The 12,023-nt window shown below is 44.0% G+C and overlaps 1 protein-coding gene across 1 annotated transcript in view; it reads right to left on the bottom strand.

Annotated features, from left to right (window-relative positions):
• CDHR1 (cadherin related family member 1) overlaps positions 1-6,756 on the bottom strand; it is a 32,348-nt gene extending 25,592 nt beyond the window's left edge. Inside the window, exons 1-4 of the mRNA XM_010714160.4 lie at positions 6,696-6,756; positions 5,877-5,972; positions 1,546-1,691; positions 651-701 (exon numbers count right to left, since the gene is read on the bottom strand). Coding sequence (XP_010712462.1) covers positions 651-701; positions 1,546-1,691; positions 5,877-5,972; positions 6,696-6,756 — 354 coding nt within the window. The remainder of the gene's footprint in view (positions 1-650; positions 702-1,545; positions 1,692-5,876; positions 5,973-6,695) is intronic.
• Between the last annotated feature and the right edge of the window lie 5,267 nt (positions 6,757-12,023).

The raw sequence follows: 12,023 nt of genomic DNA, 5'->3' as shown, positions 1-12,023 counted from the left end.
TAGAGTTATCTGGTTTTGGGGGTGGTTAGAGGGTCACATTTCTCTGTCACCTCCAGAGATGAAGCCGAGGTCCTTTTAGTAGGAGTCTAATATCCTCACCACAGGAACATCTATCTGTAAACTGAAAATGCCAAGGAAATTTGTAGAACTAGGACCGGCTGCTCGTGCCCCATGTAGGCCTTTAATGATTAGATCAAAGCCGTGTTCAGCAGCAGACAAGAAAACCGCCTTGGCCTCAGCAAATCTTCTTAATGTCACACCAGAGAAACACTGCGGGGGTGGAAGCCAGTCAGCTTTTGTACGTCTTACTCTGGTTCCAGTCCTGTTACACTTCTCGCAAAAAAAAAAATCTTGAGCTCTTTCTTAGTTATGGGTCCCACTGAGCTAACAGTGAAACTTCAGGGGAAGCTGCTGTTATTCCGTAGCCTACTAAATCAAGCTTTCGGCTCACACAACGCTGTAGTTACCCTCACAGAGCTGGAACGAGACCTGAGTTACCGGCAGACTGCTGGCTGTTGAAGCAGGAGGTAAGGCTCTAATGAGATTATGTTTTCTGATAAAATGAGATAGTCCCCGAAAGGTAATTTAATGAAAGGAGGCACAACTGCAGGGTGAGCAGTTTGACAAGTTAGAGTAGAATTAATACTTACTGTACTCAGGCCATCTGAAATACTGACAATAACTTCAATCTCATCTTCTTTCTGTAAAACAGCAACATACATTTGTTAGACGGTTTTGCTCTCACTGGAGAAAGAACTGCAAACTTAAGCACGTCTCAGCAGGTACAAGAAAATAGCGACTGATACAAGAAAACCAGAGCAGAGGCTAAGGAGACCCCTCAGAGCCTTTAGCTAAAGTGCTCCACGGCCTGTCTGGAGATGCGGATGGGAGACGGCTGCTCTGGGAATTCGTATTGCATTATGAAGCGCTAGTGAAACATCGGTCATCTTTTTGGAGAAATAATTCCTAGAACACCATTATTACTTCAAAACTACTCTGTGTTAGTACGTAGTATTTTGAAAGGTTTACTAAGTATTGTGTTGTCTTTACTGCATGGGCGACACGATGGGTGGTGTCTGTGTTCTCATAATAAAGTTGCCTTCAGTCCACTATTGCTGGGAACATCTTGAACCCACGTGGTTAAGGGTTAAAGGAGCACGACATAACTAGAAACGTGTCCTCAGACACTGCTTATGTAAATTTCTATTTCCTCCTATGACAGGAGAGTTTTGAAGGAATTTAGTCATGTCTGACTATTAAGGGACTGTTCTCGATAGCGTGCAGGTGGGGGCAGATAGGAATAAAAAATAAACTGTTCTGGCAAAAGCTGAAAAGAAAGCCCTCAGCTGCCAAAAAATTTGATAGTACTGCCAGTACTATCAAATCAACCGGAAAGCAACCCGATGGGTGAATTATAGCGTCTCAAAGTTAGAAATTACACATCTCAGGTACAAACAAGTTGGCATTGCTCCTCAAAGACATCGATCAACTGAAAGTCAAGGAAAATCCACTAAAGCGGAGTGAGGACATCTCACTGCACGCTACCTCTCTGTCAAGTTCCTCGATCAGCGTCACGTTTCCAAGGCTTCCGTCAACAGAAAAGTAGCGCCTGGATCCAGCCTCGTAGGTCAGGCCGTACGTCACGGGATCTCCTTCCGGATCAGTTCCATTCAGAGTATACACGTGGGCACCTGAAAAAGCGGCCACTGAGCACTTCCCTGTGGTTATGTCAGCAGCGAATATTTCACCAGCCTGCTTCTTAGGGATTTAGTCATCTTGCAGGAGGCAAAGCTTCTGCGAATCAAACCTATGGCAAAGTACAGGCACGTAGGGAGTTCAGTGGTTCCGACTGTCAGCTTTTATCCTGATGGTTAAACTGAATTCACCGGTGCCGTTTTCCCTCAGTTAGGGGCCTTTCCTGTGCAGCTGTACCGTTTGCACCACGGCGTCTACACAGATAACAAATTCCTGACTATCAACCCAGGTGCGTCTGAAGAGATGTTGCTGTAGGACCGGGAGACAATCCTGGCAGCAGCAGCAAAAGGCCTTCACACAAACCAGCCTGGGCCGAAGGCAGCGCTCCCGCTGGACAAAGCCCGGGCTCTGGAGACACGGGGACATTTGCAGGCTTCATTGCCTTCAGAGTCAAAAGCAAAAGTCTTCCTTCCTGCTTAGCTCCCATCATTACTTCTCTCTCATTAAACTCTCCACTTAGCACATCCACTCGTGTGCATACCAATTAATAAATTCTCTAAATTCCTCAACATATTTCCTCCACACGCTGGGGAAAGAAAGATTGTCATTTCCGTTTTAACACATCTGAGAAATAATGCCAGTTTTCACAGTAAACCGGCTTTGTTTATCAGAGGTGATGATTTCTGGAGGAGATATGACACCCACACTTTCAAAAGATGGTGAGCGTTTATTCGTAACATTTTTTATTAAGCTTGGATGTCTGTCATTCTTCTGTGCATCAATATTTTCATCCAAATAACTGCAAGCACTTCAAGATTATCAATAACTGAGCCTGACACACAAAACATTTCTGTCGTTTTCTTCTACCTCGTGATTGAGGAGCCTTATCTGAGATACCCAGGTCACAGAGGTACAGAACACAAACTGAGAGGGACGTGCACGGACAGGCCATGTCACCTGGGCTTCTTCATCCGCTCTCTACCTGCCTCACTGGAAAAGGCAATGAGCAATCACCACCAAGCCCGCAGGTGGCTATGGACTGCAAGCTCACTCTAGGGCAAGAGGAGCTGCTGGAGAACGTGGACCATAAACCACAAGGGCAAACCTGCTCTTTATCAACCGCTACTGTTGCTGCTGTTTCACACCTGCACCCTGGCTGACTTGGGACCGGAGGTGGCCAAGCCAGAAAACAGCAAAGAAGCCGCGGGAGCCATGGGGGTAGCTTGAAGGATGGAGAGAGATGAAGCGGCCAGCCAGAGGCAGACAGTGGGGAGCTGGAGCTGCGTGCGCAAAGAAGCGCAGCTGAAAACTGCTTTCAGTGGGACGGTGCACATATGTGGGAGCATGGGGAAAAAGGAAAGAAGAAAGGCAAGCGTGAGAGGCATGCAGAAATCTCCAAAGCACTGAGAATGCCTGGACTTTCAGAAACGAGCCCTTACGACGGTGCTTCGATCCCTTGTTTTGCATCTCTTCTCAGCGTTCCGCTACGAGGGCTTACAGGATTAATGGGGTAAGATGAAGCAAACAGCCTGAAATAGTATCTCACACATGCTGTAAGACCTTGATTAGGGTCATATACATCTTGTATGTACACAGGCAACTCTTTGCCACAAGCTCAGCACCAAATATCCCTACGTACCCCACTGCGCGACTGCTCAAATTGCAGCTGCCACTTTAGCTCATTCCTTTTCCCGTGGTTCTTACATCTGCCACTGGAAGGGGCTGTTGTTCTGGCCCCTCTGACAACAAGGAGTCTCGTGATCTGCAGCTCTAAAAAGAATCTGGAGATGCACGGGCAATTCCAAGCCGTCCCATACAAATAGCAATTGCTTTCTTTATGGTAAACTGACATCATTAGGTACATAACTGACAGTCCACAACTACCTATGAACAGACAACATACCACAAGGGAAAAGAAGGCCTGGTAAAAGACGACACGAGCACGATAATGTGCTTTTCTTGAACTTGGCGTACTCTTGTAGCTACAGCACTTCTTCCTACAGCAGCATGGAGAAACCATCACCTCCTTTCAGCGCTCTGAAATACTACACGTCCCTCACCTGCACGTGCCGGGGACTGTAACTAACACACAGCTCGTAACCTCAGCAGAGCCAAAGCATTTCTGGAGGTTGATTAAAGCAGCTGCTTGTGGTGCTGATCCCATCAGACGCTGGCTGCGGCTGGGGCACAGCCAAATAAAGCATCCTCCCTATGCTCTCACTTTTATGTGAGCGCACAGAAGACCTAATGCCAACCCGCCCCGCATGTCTGCAGCAATAAGCCTGAGTGAAGCCACCCAGAATCAGCCATACACGAGCTTCAGTGCCCCTGTTTTGTCGCTGATCATCCTGATCAAAACTCTAAGATGACTGTGGGACTATGGATGCTGGGAACTGCACACAGACAGGAAACAGAGAATCCTCTTTCTTCCAGGTTCCTCTGCAGCGTGAGGTCCTCGCACTGAGCCGTGGCCTGTCTCTGGCCCTCCCACTCCATGCAGTGCTGGGAGTTGCTTCTCTCTTGACTTTTAAAAAGTCATTTATAAAGCAAACAGCAAGTGCAGACCAGCTAATGTAGACACATTTTGGCCAAAGCCAGCAGTCATTAGCAATAGCAGCACTGCAGATGGGGCAGCTGACACGACCTCTGACCCCTCACAGCTGTACTGCTGTCTGGACACGCACGCTCTCCTTTGCCTGTCCTCAGCTCCAGCATCGGGTCCCTGTGTTGGAGCACCACTGCTACAGGGAGCGCTGCCACTGGGACAGACTGAAGCCCTGCCGGGGGAACACCTCTGACTGTGCCACCCTCAGCTTCCTGTCCCCGTGGAGGTGGCTGAAGGCCCAGCAGGGAGTAGCCGATGCTCCGTAAAGGCCTGCAGGCCAGCAGCATGTCAGGCACAGAGTCCAGTGGCACGCAAGGAGCTGCGCTGCCTGCAGTGCAGTGGGGGCTGGCAGCCATCACTCACATGGACTGGGTCAGGTGTCACTTTGTTCCAGTAAGCACCTCACATTACAGGCACTATCTACATGAACAGGGAAGCAATCCCACCGATCGGCCTTGCTCCAGCGACCAGCCGAGCTGTTCTGATTGCTGAGGCTTAGCGTGATTTCCAGGCAACTCTGGCCAAAGGCACAACACAAATCTCAGCTTCTTGGTCTGCATGTGCTGCTACACCGCTGTAGGCCCTCAGCTGAGGCTTCCGCCTAAGCCTGGCTGAGCTTACAGTAAAGCCCTGCTGCATCACAAGCAAGCTCACTGCCCGTTCATCTGCTGGGTGCGTCACTTCTATGCTCTGTTCTGCTTTCTGCTCCTCTGCTTCTCTGGTTGAAGAACAAGAGCAGAACCTGCTGCTTCCCAGACATCTCCTCCTCACTTTGAACACGCCCAGTGTGGGTCTTGGCTGGCATCTAGTTCTCCGGGCCAGAAACTGAGATTTTTGAGCAAGCCCCAGGCACTGAGCATCCGGCCATGGCTAGGAAGCCTGTGCCCTAAGTCTGCCCTCAACCCTGTCTCTAACACTGGCTAAGCCCTGCCAAGGGAGGGGTTGGGTGCAGCCATCTCCTTGCGCACAAGGGCAAGAGTAAATGGGTGCTTTGGTAATCCATTGAAAATAGCCGAGTGCTTTTCTTTACAGACAAAAGAGCAAAGACTAAAGAAAACCTCAGTGCTACGTCTGGAGGTCTTCATCACAGTGATTTAATATATGTAACATTTTTTAGATGACAGGAAGTTATTCTTTTCCCATGGGAAATTCTGATTATTAATCATCCATTTATTCTATTTTCTCTCTCTTTTTTTTTTTAATGCAATTACAGTTTAAAAAAGAACTGTATAAACCCACCCACAAAATGTTCAGAGTCAGAGAATGCATCAGTAAAATTTTCAGTAAAATTTTGAATTTTCAGTAGAATGAAACTGAACTTGTTTCAAAAGAATCAATTGTTGCCAAGCAGTTCTTACTCTAAGCAGAAGCGTGCTCTACCATTTGTGCTGTACATGAGGAACGTGGTAACTCTTCACGGAAAACCACGTCTCTCACTTTGCGATGTATAGCCTGCTCTTATCAGGGCTGACAAAGTTATCAGTGATTTTAACACCTCTGACAAAACACGTGTTGCCAAGCAAAAGAGCAACCGACTTCAGCTTCATACTTTAACCATACACGTTTGAATACTGACCAACAGGTGTGTCCTCGGAAAGGCTGAGGAGTGCCATGTTCCCATTTGTGCTCCTGGCTCCGTTATCGAAGAAATAGGGGGCATAATTTGCCTGAACTGCAATTAAAACAGAAGCCAAAGAAAAACACGTCATCGGTGGCAGTTACCTAGCTGCTACCCGACTCTCAGTAAACACGAGCTCCGCGGGGAATACTACGAGGGCGCAACATACCCATTGCTGCAGTGCACTTTCAGGGTAATATCTGCACGGGCACTTTCAATACACTCGCTTCTACCCGCTACTGTGCGTTCACACAGCAGTCAATGGAGAAGAAGAGCGTGTAAAAAAACATCGAGGGAACCAAACCAAGCAGCGGGACCTCTCTAAGAAGTCTCCGTCAGCCCTGGGCATCCGCAAAACATCAACCCTCCTGGCAATGCCCGCACGCCTCTCCCTGCGCTGCACGCACGGGACTGAAGCTCCCGGTGCCTCGGCACCTCTCCCAGCGCTCTGAACACATTCTGCCCTAACGTTATGCCTACTGCACTAGCAATTAGCCAGAATTAAATTGTTACTTACTTCCTGCCAGACAACAGCAGAGTTTAAGAAAACAAAAAACAAAGAACAGGTTAGTGGTGTGCCTACTGACGCCGTTAGCTTCTAAACAGCCCATCTGAAACAAATCTATGTAAGCACAGCGGGGAACAATTGCACAAGGGTCAGCAGTTGGCAGGGAAAATATTTCAGGACGACATTACCACATCGGTAAGGATTACCACGGGATTTAAGGTGATGCTGTACCCTCCTATATTCTTATTTAAAGGGATCATTGTACTCACCCAGGCAAACGTGCACCAAACTGAGAAATAAGGAGGGGACGAAATGCCTTACATGCTTCATCCCACTGCAGAAGGGGACAATTTCTTCTCTGTTTCAAGGATTTTAATTTGTTTTGCTCTAAAAGGTCCAGGAAAGCGTCCTTCAGGCTGATGTAGTGGAGAAATGTGCAAGAGGCAGTAACAGATGCTAAGACGTTAAGCGGATGACACGTCTTAATTTCTGAGGAATTTAAAGAAGCTCCTTCCTACCAGCTAATTAGACCAATTACTTTGCAGGGAGCTGTGAGACTCGTTTCTCAGGCAAGATTTGAAGGAAGCAGTGCACCTCTCACAGGGTCGGCTGCGCTGTTCAAACGTGAAAGTCAGAGAAAAGGTGAATCTGAAGATTGCTTTATTTCTGATGTCTCTAATTCCCTAAACCAGCCCTCTGCTTCTAAGAGCTGGGAGAGGTTTCTTTTTGTTTCAGGTTTGGAAATACTGTTGTTACTGGCTTAAAGGAAACAACCGCATTTATGATGGCAGAAAATACTTAAAATTGCACACTAAAAATACAAAAATCAAAAGCTTTTTTTTTTTTTCCTTTTGCTTTCTTTTTTTTTTTTCTTTCTGTGCGTTGGCACCACTATTAAATTCTTAAATGCACGCATTTCTGGAAACCCCTTACATTCAGCAAGCAATTTCTAACCAACACACTAGAAATGTGGAAAAACTTCAAAAGTAGCTTTTCTTTCTTGCTTTGGTTCTCCGCATATAAAACTCGTTTGTGTTAATTTAAACTATATTTATCATCCAGTTAATTATAGAGCAAAAAGCAGCCAGTGTGAAAAGCAGATGACAAAGTTGTTGCATGCTGGAAGAAACTCCCTCGGTGGTGATGCCTCCGATCAGGGATGCTTACGAAGAGGGTTAGCTGTTTGAATGTGACCCGAGGCAAATAATTTATTCTTCTGCTTCCTGAAGGTTTCTGCAGCTATCAGATAACCTGACCAAACTATGGTGTCTCTGCTGTCAAGTGTATAATATTTAAGATCCTTAATTTGTTTTGTCATTTTCAGTGGAAAAGTAATCAAAGCAAAGTTGTTTTACTATCCCACTAGTCTGTTTTGAAAGGATATGGGCTCTTTTTTGTGTGGTTTTGAATACCAGGTTGCGGTGAGAAAAACAAATACCAGCATACGCTTGAAGTAAAAGAACAGGCTTTTACAAGAATAAAAGCGGAAGAATGAGTTCCTGTTAATGCTGTTTACTGCTTGCATTCTATTTATTTGCATAAATGAATTTTGTGGAGGGCATCAGGAATATTGGAAATTCAGACTCGGATTTCCAACCCTTTTTTTTTCTTTTTTTTTTTTCCCCATCACTTGCAGCATAATTTACGTGGCTGTTGCATTTAATTGCTTGGGAATGGCCGCTCAGAAGCTGAGACAAGGTGAGAAATGAGCGGATGTTAAGAGTAATTCTTAATGTTGTAATGCAGACTATACCAAGGGTGGTCTGAGTTGGCTGATATAGTACTCTAGCGATTACGATTTTTCTGAGCAATTTTTCCCTTCTTCTCAGTAACGGGAACATTGCTCACTTTTTAACTCGATTTTCTCATTCAGTGTGTTTCCCCACGTCAGTAGTATGAATTTGGAGGGTTCTCCTGAATTGATACTAATACCTATGAAAGATTGAAAGTGAGCAAGAATGATTATCCTCGTATCTTTCATACGCTGTCATCCTAACACAAATCCACTGAAATTCAGGCAGCTTTTCTGTTGAGAAGATAGCGCCAGTCTCTTGGAGCACTTCAGAACATTAATCCTGATAGATTTCACAACTGCCTTGCCCTTCCTAAAACTTACTCACGTAAAGATTTTTAAAGAGTACATGTAGGTCCGTACATTTTTCCAGTACAAAATAAAGTTCGATATAGTTGAATTAGAGATGTAGTGTGGGTTTTTTTAATTCCAATTGCTTCATTAGTCCCGCCTACATCATTCAATATTCTTCAGTTGTCATGTGTATGTTGCAAAACCTAAAGCGTGTGGGAAACAAATTTGACCATTAAATTTGCATAACGTAGTTGTGTTGCTCTAGGCTGCAGGCACGGGGAGAAACAAAACATACACTTCAGAAAACCATCTACAAATGCAAAGAATCAACAGATTAAGCCAGATAAATGTAGTTCAAGAACTAGCGAGGAAAATCTTTTACTCCATCCTCGTGGGAGTTTCATTTCAGATAACTGGGCCGTAGAGTGCAAAAAGCTGAACTACCAGCTTTGAGTTCTATAACGTTTATGGCAGGAAGAAGATAAGAAGTATTTAGACATTTATTGAGGTTGATTAAACACATCAACAAAGCAGAAAAGAAGCCTGCAAAACCTGTATGAGTACAAACACGGTATTGCAAGGTTATATTATTAGATAAAACAATAAATAAAAATAGTTTCAGGCACACACCTCGCCTAAGAAAACTGCGCTTATTTTCCATTTACAATACTACGGATTAAAGGCATAAAGACTTCAATTTCAAGGAGAGTTAAGCTGGATACAACAAGCACTAAATACTTCTTATGTCACATTTTTGTTTTAAACAGGAATTAAATAGTGCGGAGAAAATGCTAATTCATGACCTGAAGCAGTGATCGAGCACCCGGCAGGAAAGCAGGGCGAGCCCAGCAGAGTTCAGGTGCACACAATACACTTAAGTGACCAGAAGAGCTGGAGCCAGGATCCATCCCTTCCCAGACCTCACTTAAGGGTTGAAAGTGTAGGCAAAGGCATCTTGCTGGAGATCCCTACATACGCGTGTTTTTCTGATGGTAAGTAGATCCTTTTGTTTTTGTGTCTCTAGCTGTCGCGTTTGAATGAGTCCTCTCTTGCTGCAGTTTAAGATCTTGCTGCTCTCATCACTGCTGTGCTTTCTATCATGTTATAAGTTTGCAGTCAAAATTGAATTTAAATTTTGGATAAGTTTAGCCCACTTTATTTTTAGCTGAAAGGCGACGTTAAGGCTGAATAAATATTGAAACGTATTTAACTTCAGTTTGTACTAGGCTGACGTGAATTACTGAGATTAATTGCTTTTGTGTTTGTATGGGGCTGCTGAATCATGGCCTGAATCTCTGATTGATCACCTGAGGTGAGCAATGAGTCAGCCACGGGAGCACAGCTGAAGGCAAATCACCTGTCCTGCAGGAAGGGGTGGAGCCTGGCTGCACCTCTCCTAGAGCCATTTAAGAGCTGACTGCCAGTGGGGAAGGATCTCTCTCTGGAGATCCGCTCCACCGGAGTTTATTTTGTGAGCCCAGGACAGGGTGAGTGACTTTCTCTCATTACTCCAATATAAATTATATTAGCCAAGCTCCTGGATATATATATATATATATATATCCAGGATGTACACACGCACACACACACGCCATCTGTATATCCATTGATTATACAGTGTTAAACTTCACTTGCACAAAAAACATTGAGTAACTCATTAAAAATACTATATGGGTAAATGCTTTGTTAAAACCAATGTCCTTTAGAGAGAAACTAAAGAAGTAAGCACTTGAAGATTCTATTTTCCTGTCAAGAAAAAAACTTCTTTCCAGTTTGTAGAGTCAGAGTTGGAATCTTTATTTATTTGGGTAATCTATTAATACTTAGTGTGCTATGAGAGGAAACAAGTTGATCGAACTGCTGTGTGTACTATAGAAGCAGCGGAGGATGTTGTCTGCTTCTTTCTAATGCTTCTAAACGTATGTTTTTCTCTCCCTAACAGAAGGGATGCAAACAGATCATGAAATGCTGCCTGCAATAAAGGAAGATTATCTGGATACTTTACAGCAGAAACTGCTGTCAGCAGGCTGCCCTCCTTCCTCTTTTCTACAGACTAAGTATTGCAACAACCTTGTTACTTTGGAATTAAAAAGCAAATGTATTCTTTTTGCACGTGCTATTCTGTATATCCCACGGTTTTGCCCTGCGGCCTTTTTGAAAGTAGGAGCTGTCCTATTTGTGCTGCTGACTGAAATTAATAATAGACATAAGTTGAATACCTTTATGTAATTGTTCTGTAACAAACTTCTTTATTTCTGTTTCTTCAAGTGTTCTTGAACGCCCTGCCTTGAGAATAGGTCTTATTTGTTATTGTAATTTATTTGTGTAAAAAAAGCATGGGGTGCATTTACACAAGTTTATCTCTATAATTAACAAAATCTTCTATTGTCTACAAAATCTTCCTGAACTTTTCTTCACGTGGTGGAGCAGAGGTTAGAGGAGATTAAGGTCAGCTGAGGATCTTCTGTCAAAATATCTCCGCTCGTCAAAAGGTACGTACTCGTAGCAATTTCAACCGACAGAGCGAAGACGGTACAACTTGGCTCGCTTAGTTTGTTCCTCTGTAAATCTTTCGTCTTGTTTGTGCACAGTTAGTCTTCAGCAAGACTTCACAAACAAGTCTGTAGAAACTTGCTGTTTCTCTGAGAAATTGTTAATGACCCACGCATGCTCCTTTTGCTCGGCTAGCTGTCTGTAGGAGAGGGACAAAATTACTCTCTGGACTTCTAGGTTCCTCCAAAATTCTTCCTCTCCGAGCTCAAACTAATTGGTTTCTTAATGGTAATGAGCTGACCTCACTTACGTCATGGTTAAATGTACTCAAACAAAAACATAAGGTCAAAATGATACAAAATTAAGGACTCGAAGGTTTCAGAAAAGCAGCGTTGGAGGAATGAATTTTCTCATTTCCAGCAGCTCTAATCTACCGGAAGCTTAGAAACTTTATATTGTCATTTTAACCGAACAGTAAATGCTCCTCCAACTTCCCACTCCAGGGAAGAAGGGAAAGAAAGAGACAGATGAAGTTGCTAGTGTTTTTAATGTAATTATCCACTTAGCTTTGTGTTGGAAACATTGAACTTGACCATCTTATCTTTGCACCAAGTCCAGGAAAGTTTACTGTCTAGAGAAAGGAGGACATCGTATTTGTGTTAGAATGAATTATGATTGAGTCCTATCTCATTCTGCGTTCTCCATTATCTCATTTGTAGATGCGGTAAGGTACCGTAGTTCTTCACAGCTTCAAAGCATTACATACACAATACAGATACAGATGCGAATATTTGAAACGCTCGGGACCTCATTCATCAAACCAGTAAGTGTTCGTTATGTACTTCTTAAAATTGAAATAATCGCAGGGCCAAAACGTGAATGAACTAGCAGGGAACACTTTATGCGAAAATGGAGAGAATTTCTAATGCTTCTGTCTTTTTTTTTTTTCTTTTCTTTCAATGGAAAGTTAACTCATTCATGTAAGTCCTTAGGGTAACTTCATAAACATCAGAAGTCT

Source organism: Meleagris gallopavo, chromosome 8, assembly GCF_905368555.1.
Source record: "Meleagris gallopavo chromosome 8, MGAL_WU_HG_1.1, whole genome shotgun sequence".
Taxonomy (NCBI): Eukaryota; Metazoa; Chordata; class Aves; order Galliformes; family Phasianidae; genus Meleagris; species Meleagris gallopavo.
Note: the sequence above shows the minus strand (reverse complement) of the source record. Positions and strands in the feature narration are given on the sequence as shown.